This window comes from Fonsecaea nubica, assembly GCF_001646965.1.
Source record: "Fonsecaea nubica strain CBS 269.64 chromosome Unknown Scaff16, whole genome shotgun sequence".
Taxonomy (NCBI): domain Eukaryota; kingdom Fungi; phylum Ascomycota; class Eurotiomycetes; order Chaetothyriales; family Herpotrichiellaceae; genus Fonsecaea; species Fonsecaea nubica.
Window position 1 is genome coordinate 129,032 of NW_019173689.1, and position 17,318 is coordinate 146,349.

Here is a 17,318-nt window from a genome sequence, read left to right on the forward strand (position 1 = left end):
TAAGAGCACACAAGAGAGTGACTCCGATGGATTGAAGGACTGTCTGGCGAACGCTGAAGCGATGTGGAAAAGGACAGGACAAGACAGAACTGAGGAACAGGATGATGGAAGAGAAGAGAGAGAGAGAGAGAGAGAGGAAGAGAAGCAACTCGGCAGGAGAGGGGAAGAGGGAAGAGTAGAAGGTGAAAGGATGGGTTTTGGTAAAGGCTTTGTATGGGTAATTGGTGGGTGGTTCCTTTTTAGTGGGCGCAGGCTGGTGAAGGCCTCGAAGGGTCCTGCAGGCGCAACACTACCAGTACTCGGTACTACCAGTACCACCACCACCACCAAACACAGGTGTCTAGTTAACGTTCTTACTGCTCACTCGCTTATGCGGTGGTGAAGCGGAGGGGGCTATCTTGAAATGGTAGAACTGTCCTATAGGCGATGTCTATTGGGCTTGTCATCACTCTTTGGCCCCCTGTCTTTCAGTACATGTCTATCATAGAGGACAATGACTTTTTGATGTCCTTTCCCTTCTCGGGAGTGGCAGAGAGTAAGCCTCGTGTTCGGACTGATGAATGGTCGAGGAGCGGAGAGGGACCACAGACTACGGGGTTTGCAATTAGTTTTCCTGATGGTCTTACGAGTATGAATCCTCTCCCAAAGCGCAGTTTGGATGTGATTCATGTTACAGTCGCCCGCCTCCGGAGGTACAGTTGAAGCGCCAAGAGATGTTGCGGGCGGTAATGGGCCACGGACTCAGGCTCCCCCTTGGCTCCACGGGCGGGCCTAGTACCGGCTAGTAGCCCATCAACTAGGCAAGCCTCGGGGCCTGGCGGGTTTGGCGCACATCCCCCGGGTGAGGGCCAGCTGGGTGGCACCTAGACCACTCCACCAAGCATGCCTTACGGGTAAACTGAAACCCTTGTCTGAGTTTCTGGACTGGAGCTTGTCACCGAGTCCCCGACTTGCACTACTGGTGCACCTGTGCTCCTCTCACTGAGAGTTCCTCTGATGAAACTTCACCAAACTCTGGCATCAGCAGTGCTCACGTCTCATCCATTCTATCAATCGTCAATTAGCCTTGTCACTCCCTTGTCCGACCCTTGGTGCCGTCGTTACCACGCCTCCCGTCATTGTTGCGACTCTCCTTTGACGCTGCGCAGGCCTGGAGCTCTTTCAACCTCGACCGGAACAGTACTTTATCTTTATCCTATCGGGATGGACTAAGCATTAACGCGTCTTGGACAGAGTGTCAGCCTTGACCTCGGCATAGAACTTTTATCTACTGTTACCTCCTTACAACCCTCGCGTCGCGCTTTTGAGTGTCCAGATCGGCCCCAACGTCCCACCCTCCGTATTTGTGAACCGGGTCTCAGGGCTGTCTGCTCGTCTCCGCCATTGTCCTCGTCTAAGACTGGGAGATACTCTGAACACACCATTCACGTGTCTTGTCTCCTCAACATTCTTTGACCGTGTCAACTTGGGGTGGCAGCGGAAAATTCAAAGTCACGTGTCGTTAAAATGGGTCAGGCGAGGCTTCACTCATCATCGCCCTTCTCAGTCAGAGACAGTCCTAGAGGTCGAAGGACCGACGACAGCCCATCAAGGCAACTACAATGGGAATTGGAACGTGCTCTCAGTCAGATTCATTTGCACGAGATTGAGCGCTCCAAACTTCATGCCTACCAAAAACGCCAAGAGCAGGAAGAGCTTGATGCTCGGGAATCAGCACAAGCGGAGGCTCATCGACTAGAACTCAATGCTGCCAAAGCTCAGCATGAAACTGTCCGGAAACAAGCCGAGGCTGTTCTTCAGGCCTACATCAAGCAAGAGGAAGAGGATCGTCAGAGACGTGAGGAAGAAGAGCGAAGGAGGGCAGAGGAGGAGGAAAGGCAGCGACGGGCAGAGGCAGAGGCACGAGCGCAAGCCCAGGAGAAGGAACGCCAACGCCAACGGGCAGAATTGGAGCGAAGAGCTCGTGAAGAGAAAGAGCGCCTGGAACACGAAGAGCGTGTCCGCCTTGAAGCAGAGCGGCAAGCAAAACAAAAAGCTGAAGAAGCTGAAAAAGAACGAAGGGAAAAGGAAGCTGCCGAGCAGAGGCAACGAGAGGAGCAAGCTAAAGCCGAGCAAGAAGCTGCTTTGCGGAGACAAGAAGCCGAGAAAGCTGCAGTGGCCAAAGCTGCACCACCGCAACCCGCTACCCGTACTCAGGACACCGGTATCAATCCAGCTTCGGAGGTGGAGGTACAACATGCCAACTACCTGGTTCTCCACAAAAAACTGAAAAAGTTCCGTTCCGACTTCTGGGTCGCGGCTAAGAAGGATCCAGCCTTGAAGCCTCATGTAGGCGACATGCGAAGGGCAATTCGAACCAGCGTCGGGCAGTTGACAGATGACAAGGTTGGAAACAAAAAGGCAGTAAGTAACGAGTGTATTGCCTCGGTCCACCAGGTTCTCCGACTAACAATGGCAGCATGACCGCGTTAGATTTACGTTGCAACAGGCTTTCAGGGATCGACCGTCGCCTCCCGTGTCCGTCAGCGAGTACCTACCAGCACATCTCAATCTAGGGGACAATGGTACGACAACGATCCCGTCCCTGGCGCTGTACCTGCTCTCCATCTTCAGCAAGGCGGTTATCAGTGGTTTCGTGGGTGAGTGTGCCGTCAACCCCAAGGCTGCCGAACCCATTGGCACACTGGTTGCCCAGATCTTCTCAATGCCTGAGCTACAATTCCCCCGAAATGTCCCATCCACTGCCGATCCGTCACAGCCTTCGAAGCCAACCAGTGTCTCCCTCATCTCCATACTCATGAGCAAATTCCACGCGACGGCCCCGATTCTGTTCGGCATCTCCGGGCGCGAGTCCACTGCGGCGGGCAAACACCGACTCGGGTGGCGTCTTGATAGAATCACCGATGACCCCGACTCGAAGAAAGCGTTTGTGAATGAAAACAAGCACTACGACCGCCTCACGGGACTGGGGGTGGGCTACGCGTCGATAGCTCTCCGCAACTTTTCCAAAGCCAAAGTCTCCAACCCCTGGCCACCGGTGCACTATTGGGCCAGTCTCGCGCACATTGCCAATACGCCTCCACAAGAGGTGCAGACCAGCCATCTAGTGCTGTTGAAGAGCATGCTCGAGAACAATGCGATCGAACGGTTCGTGTTGTTTTTCGGGGCCGCGGGCATTGCCGCGTTAAGACAGGCAGCAGTCGACTTTCCGCGGACACTGCCGAGAGAAATGCAGGAAAAGCCAGCGACAAAGACGTTGGTATTGATGGTTGAGGGCTGGAAGAAGGAGAAGAACTTTTCACTCGCGTAGAGTGTGCGAAAGACCAGCAATGGCATTCTGATGGCAATGACTTTTGGGGGGCGTGATGGACGGACTGAAGCCTGGGAGAAATGAACCTCAACATTGACAGTCACTGGCAAAAGTCAGGTTCACCAGACAGACACCGATCAAACCCCTGCGATAGACGAGGACGCACGCGAGCAGGTTTACTCGCGAGAGCAAATGATTTCGGATTCATGAAAAGGCAATCACACGGACACAGAATAGAGAACCGCCGTCTCGGCTACGTTTGTTTCTGTTCTGAACTCGAGATAGATCTTCCTGTGACGTCTGTAAACCAGATTTGTGTCGTGACGAGTAGAAATGGAACCATCTGGTAAGATGTAGGGAGGACAGCAAAACATTCCAGTCGTTTGCCCGTGTGGATTGATTGTCCTTTACGAGGCAGAGCGGACTGGATTCCAGGGGCACGAAAACAGATATTCATGCCTAACGATATCTACCTTCTGGGTAAGTGTGTAGGTAGGTAGGTAGGTAGGTACTTGCCCTTATTCACAATATCTTAACTTCTCCACCCTCCCACCCTTTTTCGGCATTTGGATTTTTTTTCTGTTGATATCTCACAAAAACATCCCCCCCCCCCTTCCAAGCGGGTCCCCGCAGTAAGAACGCGACTTGCATGCCTGCATCCTCCGTACATGCAATGCGACCTTGTCAGATGTACTTCGTGTATACTCGGCCCCATTCAACGTTGAAAAAGCGAGCTGGGGCATGGGGTCGGTCGAGCGGGGAGGTATGTACATGCGTACCTCCCTCTGTTTGTACCTAGTAGGGGGACATACCCATGCAGATGAGTCTGGAGACTAGCACGGCTCCGCTGTCAGACTATCGTGTACTATATATCGCTAACGAGGCGGATGGCGGAGAGAAGGGTTTCTCTAGACGTCCTGCTACTATACATTGAGGACAGGGTCAACTTCAACCGGTATATATAAGGCCTCCTCCCCCAGACCACACTCGATCCTTTTCCGCAGTCAAGAGCAGACGTGCGCTCGATTAAGATTCACAATCACCCCCAAGAGCCGTGGTGGTAACCCAAGTGTATTTACAATAGTGATGACGACGACACCGCCGCAACCACCACCACCAACATCGACGACAACAACGACGTCGACGTCCACCTCCCCGACGGCAGAGGAAGGGATCTCGCGGCATGAATTCACCAAGTACGACAAGACCATTTCGTACCTCGACGCCGGCCCCGCGGATGGCCCGCTCCTGGTCTTCGTGCACGGCTGGCCCGCCATAGCAGCGACATGGACCGCGCAGCTGCGGGGGTTCTCGGCGTTGGGCTTCCGCGTGGTCGCGCCCGACATGCCCGGGTACGGGGCGTCAGGGCCGAAGAGGCAGGAAAAGGGCGAGTACGCGCTGGAGAAGGTGGTGGCGCAGATGCTGCAGCTGCTGAGGCACGTGGGACGAAGCGAGGCCGTCTGGATCGGCCACGGCTGGGGCGCCGGCGTCGTGTGGGCGCTGCTGGCGCACAACCCGGAAGTCTGCCTCGGGGTTGTCGCCATGGCAGTCCCCTACCGCACGCTCGAGATGGGCGTGCCCGAGCTCCTCAAGTACGCCAACCGCGACCTCTACCCGGAGGCCGAGTACCCGCACGCCCAGTGGTCGCACCACACCTTCTACCAGGACCCGGACAACTACGCCGAGGCGATCGACTTCTTCGACACGCACGTCGGGGCATTCCTGAGATTCGTCTACGCGCGCCGCCCGGACGCGGACGTCGAGCAGGACAGGGACAAGCCGGCCTGGACGGCCAACGTGGCCAAGAACGGCGGCTGGTTCGCGGATGGTGCCGAATTCCTTCCCAAGACCGAGGATCTAGGTGAGAGTCTCGTGGACGAGGAGACGCACAAGGCCCTCGTCGAAGCATTTACCGCCGGCGGATTCTGGGCCCCCACCGCCTACAACCTCAACGACGACGCCAACCTGCAGTGGTGCGAGGACTGGTCCGTCAACGAGGGTGTCGTGTCCGTGCCCGTGCTGTTCGTCGAGGCCCTGAATGACCCCGTCGTCGGCACGCACAACTCAACTATCTGCGACCCCATGAAGAGCTACTGTCGGAGGTTGACCACGGTGAGCATCGATGCCGGTCATTGGGTGGCTTTGGAGGCGCCGCAGGAGACAAGCGCAGCGATTCTGAGGTGGATCGCCCGCGAGCTGCCCGAGGAGAGGGCGTGGCCTTGGGGCAAGAAGAATCCGTTGAAAAAGAATGAATAGGTCGGAGCAATCAAGCGCAAGGCGTAGGTCTGTGCACGCATCGCATGGCATTTTATTGGGCAAGGAAAAGTAGGAACGAGAGTCAATATTCTTCTATAAGCCCGTAACAACGTCACATAGTCATGCCACTGTCTTGCCATGGAGAAATCATCACGGTGTCGTCGGGCGCATATCCACCCACTCACGCTCAATCCATCGAACTATGCCGGATGCCCACCAGTTTGTTTCCAGACCTCCACGTTCCTTTCGCCCTGGCCAGGTCGCCCGACATGGTAACCCGCCTCCAACGGTCCTCTTCCTTGACCTCCACAAGGCCGCTCTTCGTGCCGTTGAACACCATAATCCTTTTCTTGGTGCTGTACGTCTCCCAAGGTTGTGATCCGTGTGTAAAATCGATGATCGCCGCAGAAAGTCTATTCGCTGTTTCTCTGGCCTCCGGATTGGCATTGGGTCCAGCAACGGCTGGTAGTCGGCAGAAGAACGAGTTGTCTAGCACATGATATGCATATCCTTTGAGCGGGCTTTGGCTGAAGGTGTCGGTCTGTTCGAATCTATAGAGACTGATTGGTGAGGATTCCGAGGGGTTTTCAGCAATGATAAAGGGCAATCCAGAGAAGATGCTGTCGGTGATCATAGCAATGAACCCCTCGAGGCATGTATCAGCTGGCGCGGTGGAAGAAATGCCATAAGCATCCATGAGTTCTTGGGCCAATTCGGCAGTTGAGAAAGCAGACTTCACACGGTCCACAAATTGCTGGGACGACCAAGTTCGCCATTGAATGGCCCCAAACAGTGCTGCTTCGTGCTTGGTGGATCCCGCAACAACGCCCTTAACCCACGGCGCGAAGGGTGCAGGGCCTGCAATAGGCCTGTTGCCATCTTGATACACAAACCATTTCTCGTCCCAGAGGGGTGTGGCGAAACGCGGAAGCATCTGACGAACTATTTCCATCGAGTCCAAGGCACGTAGGGCAGTGAGCTTCTCCTCCGCAGACGCGTTGGGAGAAATCCCCGTGCTGGCGACAAGTTCATCAAAAGAGGCTTGAGCCTCTTCTGGCTGTGGAAAATCTAGGTTCGGGCTCGACAAGATAATGCCTCTCTGACACACCGGCACGTCTGATCGCAGGTGAGCGAGGACCGACCACCCACCTGCTGATTCACCTGCAATGCATATATTGGAGGGATCCCCGCCGAAGTAGTGAATGTGCTTTTGTATCCACAGAAGGGCGACCCGTTGATCATGCATTGCCATGTTTGCATAGGGAATCTCGCCGCTCGCAACAGCTTCTGCCCTCAACTCCTTGGAAGCGAGGAATCCAAAAAATCCCAGTCGGTAATTCATTGCCACGAAGATGATGGGCTTCCCGCTTTCCAAAGCATGCTCGACGAGGTAGTTTCCATCGAATTCGGAGTTGCCGTCTCCAAACACAAATCCTCCTCCATGGATCCAAACCAACACCGGTAACGGACCATGGCTACCCTTGGGAACATAGATGTTGAGCCTCAAGCATCCAAATTCGTCCACCGGATACTCAGAACTGCGTCGCACACCCTCATATAGGTGGGCCGTCTCCGGTCGGTTTGCTGTGATCTGGGGACATCTGGGACCATACTGAGTAGCATCAAGGACTCCACTCCGTTCTGAGAGATCCACGAGCTTGGACTGGCGAAACCTTGCCGGAATGGTCGCATACTGGATACCAAGGTAATTTGCAACCTTTTGGGTTTTGTTGATCAGCCCCTGGACCTGCAAGTTGCCTATCTGGACTGAGACATCCTGGCCTTGCTGGGATTGACTGGACATTTTGCAAAAGAGCCTGGCGACAATTGTGACGATCAAGTACTGCTCGACCAGGGATTTCTGCCAGGCCAAAGCTCAGAATCAATACAATGCCGTGACTCCTTGTGTAGACAAAAAAGACACATCTTTGTCGGGGCCCAGGGGTGTACTTTTACTGTCGTCCTGCATTGATCCACATCTCAAACCCCACCTACAATACTCGGTACATAGAGAGTTCGGCAGGTGGGAAAGTGACGGAGCTCCGCCGCTTGGGCGCAGCATTGTTGCTAGGCATGCCGTCCGTCAGCTGCAACTTTGGGAGGTCTCCGACGGCATCGTGGAGCATCGGATCGACTTCGCTTCATTCAGGGGAGAGTGAAAGAGAAGATTGTTAGAGATCTAACGAGCTTGGGAGTTGAAGTGAGAAGAGTGACCAGCTGTAGAGAAAGCCAGCCAAGGCACAGATGAAGAGAAGCTGTCGCTGCACTCCAAATATCAATACTTCTCTGTACCAACTACGGTGGATTAGTCAGACTGCGCTGTCTGCTTCGAGCACCACCACAATCGCCCTCACCAACCAGTCGCTGCTCGCTTGCTCTTTTCCCCGTTCAATACTCCTTTTCCTCATCAGTAACAAGCAAGGTGGGTTCGACTACATCCATGTCACTCATGTCTCGGTAGATTCAAGTGTACGAGTGCTGTGCAGGAATGAGCTCTTCCCGCCATCTGTCACACACAGTCTTCTTCCTACCCCTGAAACGGATGGCCGAATGCATGCCAGCCGGGATGTTGTTGGACCTCACTCTGTCGAAATACGAGGCAGATGCCAATGAAGTGCTCCAGACAAGTCGCCGAAATCTGCCAAAACTCTCAATATTTCAGCTCCCAGGCGGAAGTGGCTGCATATACGGGTGAGGCTGGACAGTGGCACCGTTTCTCATTGGCCGTAGCGAACTCACTTGCAGAGACTGGCAATGGCTGTTCAAGGACTCGTGTTGGGCTGTGAAAAGGCATGTGGCCTGCAGAAGAGTGACTCAACGGCAACTGTCTATGCTAGACAAGTCGTGGTTTGCCCAACGTCCGTATGGTTGCGGAATGGCCTCGTCGCAGCAGCCATTGCGGATGAGCTTCTGGGCGTTTAACAGCTCTCGTTGATTCATTTCTTCAAAGGGAAGGGTTAGTCAAGGCGGCCGAATTTCAAGGCCCCTCAGCAAGGCGCAGCCTAGCATTTGGGTTTATTTTGGCCCGTCGCTTTCTGACGACGTGCAGTCAACAATTGGCGCCTCGAGCCTGATGGAAGCGTATGCCCTGGGGATATATCTAGAGAGAGCTCTGCCCTGCTATATGCGTTACAAAACCTACTTACGCTTTCATGTGACAGGATAGGGACGTGTCCCAACACAGAGACTTGAGGCAGCACGATCGCAATTCAGCGCGCTTCCAGGATCGACTGAGATGTCAAGCACATTAAATACCTCCCAGGCTATCTTACACGGGTTTCTCAACCAAACGCACACGTCAGACCTCCATGCCGACTGGATCAATCAACCAACCCCGTGGCCTTGGGTGCTAGCAAGCGTTACACTCTCTATCGTACTAGGATTTCTGGGAGTTCAAGCGTCATACAAGTCGTGGGAGCCAAAGGTGCGACGATTCAGCGATAGTCACATCGCGATTCCTCTTTACCCGCCCGCAGATCCGAAAGGTTATCAGCCACTACACCAGCGAGGTCTAAGCTCCAGCAGTAGCACCACTATCTCGTTGTTGGATGAGCGCAACAAGTATGGCGGTCTCGGTCGCTGCGCCTTGATCACTAGCATCATCGGGTTAGGGTGGTCGACTATACGTGCGGGAGCCTTGCTCGCGGTTCTGGTTCAGATCACAATGGGGGAGAAGGGCCATACCTACCCGGGCATCATCAGCATTGTGATCATGTTCACATCCGTGCAAACATACTTGGGCACCCGCGCCATGCCCCGGATCCTGTACCTACTGATTCTCGTGGATCTCTGCGCTATCTTTGCCAGCCTCATCCTTGGACTGCTTTTGTTCCTCCACGACAGAGACACGGCCTACCAAGAATTTGCCATCTCCGGCGGAAAGTGCCCATGTATGCTGGGTTACAAAACAGGTCACAATATGAAGTCGTGTTCCGCGTTTGCACAGTCTCTACCTACTGTCGTCGGCTGCAACTCGAAATACCTGTGGTTGAACAACACCATTCCTGGGTCAGACGGGACGGAGCCAATGCCGTATCCGAAGTCATGTTTGCTCTTCAGCGACTCGGCAGACGGTGAGGACGTCGACCCGAACATGATGACCTATATGGTCCTCGCAGAGATTGTTGTTGGCGGCGTCGGCCTACTTTACGGTCTCATTGTGCTCCTTTTCTCGTCGCGCTGGATCCCAGAAGTTCTCAGACACCCATCCCAGCTCCTACAGGCCTTAGCGATGAACCGTCCAGCGAGCCGCAAACCCGACCTGAGGTACGAGAGCATTACCGGCGTCGACGTGGCCAGAAGCCACAAAATGCCTGGTCGGGCAATCGGCATGACGGTCCTGGCATTCATCGCGCTGCTCATATTCGCGGCCGTGACTATCGTGGTCCATGTCCTCGACGAGACCCGGCCCATCAGGATGTTCTACATGGATTCCTCTGGCCCGCTGGCCAACACACTGGGCGATGGGACCGCCACCGCCGACGGAGGGGCAAGTTGGAGCGACTGCTTCGTCGTGGACACGCCCGTCTCGGCAGACGGGGGATTTCACGCGTGGTGGGCCGTGAAGCAGAGTCGGATATTGCGGACACTTGCTCTGGCTTGATGTGTCTTGTATTAATTCGGTGTTCCGGATGATAGGACTTTGCACTCTAGTTCTGTATGATTCCACCGTTGGTATATAGACAGGTGGGTAGGGGGGTGGGTAGCTCAGTGAGTAGATACACAACTTGTGTACAATATACAAAGGGGAGACAGGATGTCTATATTCACCGCCACCAGCACTGGCACGTTACACGTACATATAGCTCTACATGTTATTACATTCTTAGTACAACCCGACACCTCGCCTGTCCGGGACCTTTTGAAGGGGGGTTTTCTCATCTGAATTTCCCGCTCTTCCTCGGCGCCGTCTTCATACCCCTGGGCGCAAACTTGGAATATCGCCGGACTGATCTCCCTCCCTTTGTCGGCACGGCAGCCTCCCCTGCTGTGAGTTGCTCGTCCCATTCCCGTAGGGTCTGGAGTTCTTCGACGGTAAGGTCTCCCTGTTCGTCTTGGTCTGCTGGTGCGGAGGACTGTGATTGCGTGGACAAAGGATGTGAGATCGAGGTCGCTGTCCGGGTTTTCGTCATTGAGGGGAAGAGAGGCGGATTGAGGGCGTCGTGGTCGATATCGTCAAAAGTGAAGCTCTCAACACCGTTGGAGGCTTTTTCACGTCTGATCCTGCCCGGCCGGGACGCCTTTCCTGCTGCATCCCCACTGTGGAATTCATCGTCGACTTCACTGGGAATTCTCCCCTCTCGGAAAGCCCGTTCCATTTGCTTTTGGTCTTCCATTTCCTCCAACTGCTCCTCATGCATCTTTTCCATCAACTCTTCCGCCTGCTGTCTCAACCGCTCCTTGCGTCCTCTCGCCTTCTTTGCCTCTTTCGTGTCTTCGCCACCAAGCCTCAAGGACCTCGGTATGCGTGTTTTGGCACCCAAAGCCCACAGGTCGCCCCATTGGCTCTTCCGCGCATCACGATAGGCTTGCTTTGAGAAAGATTTGGGAACAGTCCAGCGCTCAATCTTCCCAGAGGGTGTGCAAACGTCGAGAAGCACATGGCCCCGACGTTTCATCGGTTGAAAAACCAGGCGTGGAAGGTTGTGTGTGGAGGGCAAAGTCGAAGGAACTTTGTCCGCGTCTGCGAATATCGAGGGAGCATCAGTGAGATTACTGGTTGGATGCAACTCCTCAAAGCCATTCTGAGAGAGTTGAGTCCAGTTCTGAGAATCCTGTGCTGCAAGCTGCAGATCTGGATGGCGAGGGGCAGCAAGAGAATCTTCCAGTCCCTGCCAGGATTGAACTTGACGCTCACGCAGGTCTTCCCCTTTCATCACTGAAATGTACGAGAAATCCACGTCGTCATGGTTGCGATCTTTTGCGCCAAGAACTCGCTGCAGATAGCTCGGTCGTATGTACCGTTGTTGAAAACTGCAAAAGTCCTTCCGCCCCTTTGAAAGGCCGGGGATATTGTACATTGGGCATTTTTCATGATTCGTACACGGCGCGACGATCATGCCAGTTTCTCGTGTGTGGATGTCTTCTGCAGCATTGTGCAACTTGCTGTATGCTGTCACTCGCCCTTCTGGGACAGCAATGTACCTCTCGAGAAGCAGTTCTCTTGCCCCGGCTATCGCTTCAAACCCTCGGGGTATACCCTTTTCGATTAAAATCAGAACGCCGCCTTCGGGGCTGAGCATAGACCAAAGGTTTTGCACGTGTTGCTTTTTCATGTAATCTTCTTGCAATCCAAAGAGTGTATGGGGTGCAATGATCACGTCGAATTGCTTTCGCTGTTGTGCAGGTCGATCGTCTTCCAGAGTCGGCGCATCACGGGTGTGTACATAATCGGGCAAACGTGGGATGAAGGTTGTATTCTCCAGAAGGGCGGCCGCCCGATGTCTCAGTGTATCTGAACCAGTGAGGACGACAGCTTTCGTCGGAGGGGGTGAAGGAACGGGGTCGCGATCAGACGAGTGCAACGAATCCCAATGGGCCTTGACGATTTCGCGCCAGGCTAGAATACCAGCCCCTCCAGCACCCGCATCGAGTACTCGTGGTCCACCTTCTTTCACAAACAGATTGTTCAACCAAGTACTGCCTAGTCGCTTGCGTGTTTCAACCAGAACAGCCATGATGGCGGCGTACGTGGGTGGCATAATGGTGGTGATGAATGCGTTCGCTTCCATCTCGCCCATTAGATGTTGAGAAGCATCAAGAGGGATGGGTAACTGCTGTCTCGATCGTCCTGATCTGGGTGTCAATGGAGAATCAGGAAGGCCGGGTCCCCCAAAGGTCTTTTCGCACATCTCTTTCAAATGCTTGTTGGAGTATCCGCTCATGATTTTCTGCACGGGTTGCACAAAGTCTTCTTGCGAAAGGAGGACGCTGCTAGGTGTAGTTGCGAACTTTCCAAGCCGCGTAAACGGATGTTGTCGCATACTCTGATCTTGCTCATCCTCATCCGCCTCGATTTCCTCCTGATTCTCCTCCTGTTGAAAATCTTGGACAATCTCGCCGTTCAGCAACCGAGCTATCTGTGCTGCTCTTTCTTCAGCTGACGCCGAAAGGGCTGGATTGTGCTCACTGCCCAGACCGAGATCAATGCCACCTTGCGCAGGCTTTAGGATATTGCCTGTGGACTCCTCTTCTTGAATCACTTCCACTCGTGCCAAAGAAGCTGGCTCTGAATGGTAATCGATTGGCTCGCCGTCCTGGTCCAGGAGCTGGTTTCGAACTTCGGTGACGGTGCTTGCTTCCTCCTCATCGAGGAACTCTTCGTAAGACACTGAGATAGGACTTCCGTAAAGCCGTTTGTACATCCTCAACTCCTCGGGCCCTAGAGCAACAGAAGGGAGCCTGTCCCCGTAGAGCTGCCTCGCTTCTCGTGCAATCTCTTCAGCGGACGCACCAGAGGCTCGCAGTGCAGCAAGCACATCACTCGTGCCGTCGACCACATCCGAAGCATCGTCCACGTCTATTTGCTTGTCTGGGAAGATATCTTTTATGGAAGTACCGCCTGCGCGATCTTCGTCGATTGCTTCGTTTATGGGCCGCCCCAGGGCCTTTTCCAACTCTTGCAACACTTCCAGTTGTTCCGGGTCGAGGTCGACTGCGGATGTGTGTTCATTTTCCAATTTGGTCTGCCGGAGGTCAGAGTCAGGAGGGGAATGGTGTTGGAGGAGCGTGGTTTTGCTTGACAAAGGTCTGAGATGTTGTCGCGGTGCCAATGTCCTTCGCCAACGCAGAGATAACGGCGTTGATCGATTCCTCAGCGTGACAGCCGGTCCACAGAATCCATTCTCGAAGAAGACCTGGAAATCCTGCCGGCAGCCATGGCACAGCCCTGAAGCCCTTGCCCGACTCAGCATCATTCCTGGGGGTACAGTCGGGCTCTTGGTGACTACACAAAGAACGCATCTAGAAGTTGAGATGGCATTGCAGCGGGAAAAAAGATTCCAGTCTCCCAAATTCCTTGGCGCCAGACCCGATACTCAAACTTCCTTCCAATCATGCGTCTCTCAAAGCGGACTTTTCAACTGGCGTAGTTTAATAGGTACACGAAGCCTACTCCGCATCCACTTGTTGAGTTACCAAGAGCACTGTGGAGCTACTATTGAGGACCACCGACCTTGTTGTATACACCGCCTGCCTGGACCTGCTTCCCATGGCGGCGGGCTATCATATCGGAGGCTTTGGATTAATTCAGTCAGCCTCAAGTCGGCCCAATATCTATATTGCCGACCTAGACTTCTGCTGGTGGCTGCAGAGTGTAGCAGTTCGGCGCTTTTGCTTGACTGTTACTGAAAAACATATCCTCCTCTAAGATAATGGTCCTCCTTGATGTTTTGGGTCTCCCTCATCATGTCCCATCCAATCCAAGACTCAATCCCTCACACTCACTCCGTCTGCAGAACCATTCAGCCCACGGGACTCCACGGCATGGGAATCAGGATTTTGCTCTTCATGGTCTGGATGAGTGGAACTGTCTTGTGCACAGTATCACCCCATCCTTCGATGCCCCACGACATTTCGCGTCGCAGTTTCCGTTCCTCCAGATCGGCAAATTGCCATAGATGATGAACGGTATTCAAATCCCCAATCTGCACGAACCAAGCGCCCACACCTTCCATGACTTCTCGGCGTGCTTTAAGTCCTTTCCGCCAATGTGTTTCCCACTCCAAAAGGTTTCCAGGGTGCAGGGTGTAGGATCGTAGTTCAAACACGCCGCCGAGTTTTCGAGGGGGAGTAGTTGGCCAGAATGAAAATTCCTGCATTAGTGAGATTTTCTTGGATGTGATCAGAGTCTGTAATTTCTTCTCGAAAGCGGGGAACTCGGGGTGGTGCGCGATGCTGTGCAGGGAGGCATGATATCCCGTGTAGCGCTGATATTCCCAGATGTGAACTACAAGCACCATGTTAGAAAAAACACTTTGAATGTGAATGCAGTATACCAAAAGTTTCGCAATCCCCCACTTCTGTTCTCCAACTTCCCACCAAATGGACCTTGTTCTCTGGGTCATTGGCCATCCTCGGATACCAACTGCCCACCAGCTCGACGTAGTCGTCGACCTTGTCGGGTTTGACATCGTGAAAGACGATCGAATGGACGTATTTGCCCCTAGCCAACACCTGGGAGAACGATCTTTCCATCTCTTTGTCTAGGTTTTGGCCTTCGGGGGTGCCATAGATGAGGCTAGAGAGAGTGCCGCTTCGCTTGGTGGTGGTATCGGTCTCGGCTTGTCTTGCTTCTTCTGTAGGGGGTGCGGTAGAGAGTGAGCCCAAACCCAGGGTTTCAGATACACGGGATGCAGCAGTAGTAAGGCTGGGGGATCTATCAGAAGAAGACGAAGAAGCATCAAGGAACTGACTGTCAGCTTGTTCTTTTCTCTTCCGGGCAGCCTCGAGCCCATCTCGGAATTCCTTCTGCTTGACGTTGAAGGCGTCCGCGCCATCCGAGGTCAGGTCGCTCAAGGCAGGGCTGCGAGGAGGGTCTCGTAACAGGGACGTCGTCGTAAAGGCGCGAAAGAGCGAGGGAGTTTGGGCCGAAGTAGAGAGGGGTAGTAGCCGGCGGGCGAGCATTGTTGCCAAAATTCAGAGTCCCTGAGCTCGAAAAAACAAGGGAACAAGGTCGCAGCTGAGGCTGAGGATGAGCAATGCCTGTCAAAGGAGTATTGTTTTGGTCGATATCACAGGCTTGCTGAGTTTTGACGAGGTCCAGCAGAGAACAACGACTCGAAGCAACACGCGAGCAGAAGAGCTACGAGGTTATTGTGCCGGAGAAAAGCCCCAGTGGTCGAGGGCAGCGTGGGAGAGGTTGCTGATTGTTTAGGCGTCAAAGACTGGGGTGCGAGTGGCTCTGAGCAGAACGCGGGGAAGATGGTCTGCAGAGGGAGGAGGAGGTGTGATGATGGTGATAGAGTGTGGCAGGCGTGTGGCAGCTTATGCGTATTGATTGGAAGTGAGAAGCTGGTTACCCTGCAGAAGCAAGCAAATGAGCCAGGACAAACAGGGAGGGAGAAACATCCATCGACGTCACTCCTTGGAGCTTCTCACTGGTGTCACAGCCCGGGCCCCAGTTGGCATTTTAGGCTACCCTACTCCTTAATGGTGGGAAAGCTTCCACTAACAGTGGGCAACTCGGGCACTGCGGGGAGGAATGCCTGTGCCACCTGCCCAATGGTCCAGCAAAAGGCATGTGTGACAATTTGAGTTTTGGCGGCCTCCATCATCCCACCTCGTTTTTTATCGTAAGTCGATTCAAGAGATCTACGCGAACATCCCTTCCTACCTGTAAAGTCAGATACGTCTTTACAGATCTCGACCATATCCTCACGGGTATCCCTCAAGTCTCAACTACTTGTGGATAGAAACTATTCAGCACAGCAGCTGCAGAAGACATGGCTGACGCCCACAACCCGCCCCTCAACTATGAAGCCTCCAACACCACCACCAACCCACTCGTTGCCACGACCTTACCTCCGGAAGTGTCGCAATGCCTCAAGAATGCCCGTTTCCTGCATCTGGCGACAATTGGCTTGAGCCAGTCCGGCACGCCAACACCCCATGTGTCCCTGATGAACTACACTTTCCTGCCTTCATACGACCACCACGGCCCCGTCATTATCATGACCACAAATGCAAAGTCCATGAAGACACAGAACCTGATGCACAACCCAAAAGTATCCATCCTGGTGCACGACTGGGTATCCCACAGGCCGCCGACAGCAACCTCTGTGGGTGGTGAGCAACGAGCCGGCTCTCCGCCCGCTGCCGCGGCTCGCTCGTCTCTTGCCGCTCTCCTTCTGAACCTGAACACGTCTGCCCTCAGCTCAATATCAACCACGATAGCAGGAGAAGCAAGGTTCCTGGAACAAGGCAGTGAAGAGGAAAAGTGGTGCAAGGAGGCACACCTGGCGAATAACACGTTCGGAGGTCAAGTCACGCAAGAGGCAGGGTTTTTCGGCGGACAATCAGAAAATGCCGATGCGGAGAACAGTAGCTGCTATATTGAAGGAGACGATGTGAGGGTGGTTCTTGTTCCCGTGCGGGAAGGGAGGTTAGCGGACTGGAAGGGAGGTGTCAAAGACTGGGTTTTGGTCGATGAAGATGCTCCACCAAGTAATACCGGAGACTCTGCCACAGGAGAGAGAGGCAGGAGTAATGGTCAGCCATTGGTCAACGGCATCAGAGATTGACAGATCTATCAAAATTTTTCATGTGCTGAGGATCAGATTTCGAGCTGCACCAGGATGCCTCATCGTTTGACCGAAACGCTGTACAAAGCGCACGATTGAGCCGAGACAGATTGATTCTCCGTCCCAATGGGTCCCACTACAGATCAAATCATCTCGCCGTCGTCTCATCGCAATGTCCAAAACTCTAGGACTCGACCAACATTAAAACGCCAGATCGTAATGCCTCCGGGCTTTCCAAAAAGGTTCAACCAAAAATACTGCAACGCTAAGAACCGACAAATCTTTCTCTTGCTTCGAAACAGGCGGCGAAAGGCGCGAGGAGGCAGAGCGACGGGTATGTACACAAGATAGTAACTCCTCGAGGAGGGAGGATGGGGAAGTGCCCGCTGTGATGGGCAAACTCGAAGTAGCAGGAGGAAAACCTGGGCGAAACTCCAAGGTGGAAAAGTTGACAGTGCTATTGAACCTGAACTTCGTTCACATCACCGAACATTTTGAGTCGTCTTTCGACC

General features: G+C 53.8%; 7 protein-coding genes across 7 annotated transcripts; 4 read left to right on the forward strand and 3 right to left on the reverse strand.

The window, feature by feature from the left end:
* Positions 1–1,506: 1,506 nt before the first annotated feature.
* AYO20_03407 (hypothetical protein) lies at positions 1,507–3,310 on the forward strand (the record flags this gene model as incomplete). Its single annotated transcript, XM_022641710.1, has 2 exons — positions 1,507–2,403; positions 2,459–3,310. 2 exons carry the CDS (start codon positions 1,507–1,509, stop codon positions 3,308–3,310), a joined length of 1,749 nt encoding a protein of 582 aa, XP_022502243.1.
* A 1,086-nt stretch (positions 3,311–4,396) lies between these two features.
* On the forward strand, positions 4,397–5,566 carry AYO20_03408 (hypothetical protein; the record flags this gene model as incomplete). The annotated part of the gene is made up of 1 exon (XM_022641711.1): positions 4,397–5,566. The coding sequence occupies one exon, from the start codon at positions 4,397–4,399 to the stop codon at positions 5,564–5,566; it is 1,170 nt and encodes a 389-aa protein (XP_022502244.1).
* A 187-nt stretch (positions 5,567–5,753) lies between these two features.
* AYO20_03409 (hypothetical protein) lies at positions 5,754–7,370 on the reverse strand (the record flags this gene model as incomplete). Its single annotated transcript, XM_022641712.1, has 1 exon — positions 5,754–7,370. The coding sequence occupies one exon, from the start codon at positions 7,368–7,370 to the stop codon at positions 5,754–5,756; it is 1,617 nt and encodes a 538-aa protein (XP_022502245.1).
* Positions 7,371–8,801: 1,431 nt separating this feature from the next.
* Positions 8,802–10,169, forward strand: AYO20_03410 (hypothetical protein; the record flags this gene model as incomplete). Its single annotated transcript, XM_022641713.1, has 1 exon — positions 8,802–10,169. The coding sequence occupies one exon, from the start codon at positions 8,802–8,804 to the stop codon at positions 10,167–10,169; it is 1,368 nt and encodes a 455-aa protein (XP_022502246.1).
* Positions 10,170–10,443: 274 nt separating this feature from the next.
* Positions 10,444–13,528, reverse strand: AYO20_03411 (hypothetical protein; the record flags this gene model as incomplete). Its single annotated transcript, XM_022641714.1, has 2 exons — positions 10,444–13,251; positions 13,310–13,528. The coding sequence occupies 2 exons, from the start codon at positions 13,526–13,528 to the stop codon at positions 10,444–10,446; spliced, it is 3,027 nt and encodes a 1,008-aa protein (XP_022502247.1).
* Positions 13,529–14,028: 500 nt separating this feature from the next.
* On the reverse strand, positions 14,029–15,190 carry AYO20_03412 (hypothetical protein; the record flags this gene model as incomplete). The annotated part of the gene is made up of 2 exons (XM_022641715.1): positions 14,029–14,513; positions 14,563–15,190. 2 exons carry the CDS (start codon positions 15,188–15,190, stop codon positions 14,029–14,031), a joined length of 1,113 nt encoding a protein of 370 aa, XP_022502248.1.
* An 818-nt stretch (positions 15,191–16,008) lies between these two features.
* On the forward strand, positions 16,009–16,806 carry AYO20_03413 (hypothetical protein; the record flags this gene model as incomplete). Its single annotated transcript, XM_022641716.1, has 1 exon — positions 16,009–16,806. One exon carries the CDS (start codon positions 16,009–16,011, stop codon positions 16,804–16,806), a length of 798 nt encoding a protein of 265 aa, XP_022502249.1.
* Positions 16,807–17,318: the final 512 nt, after the last annotated feature.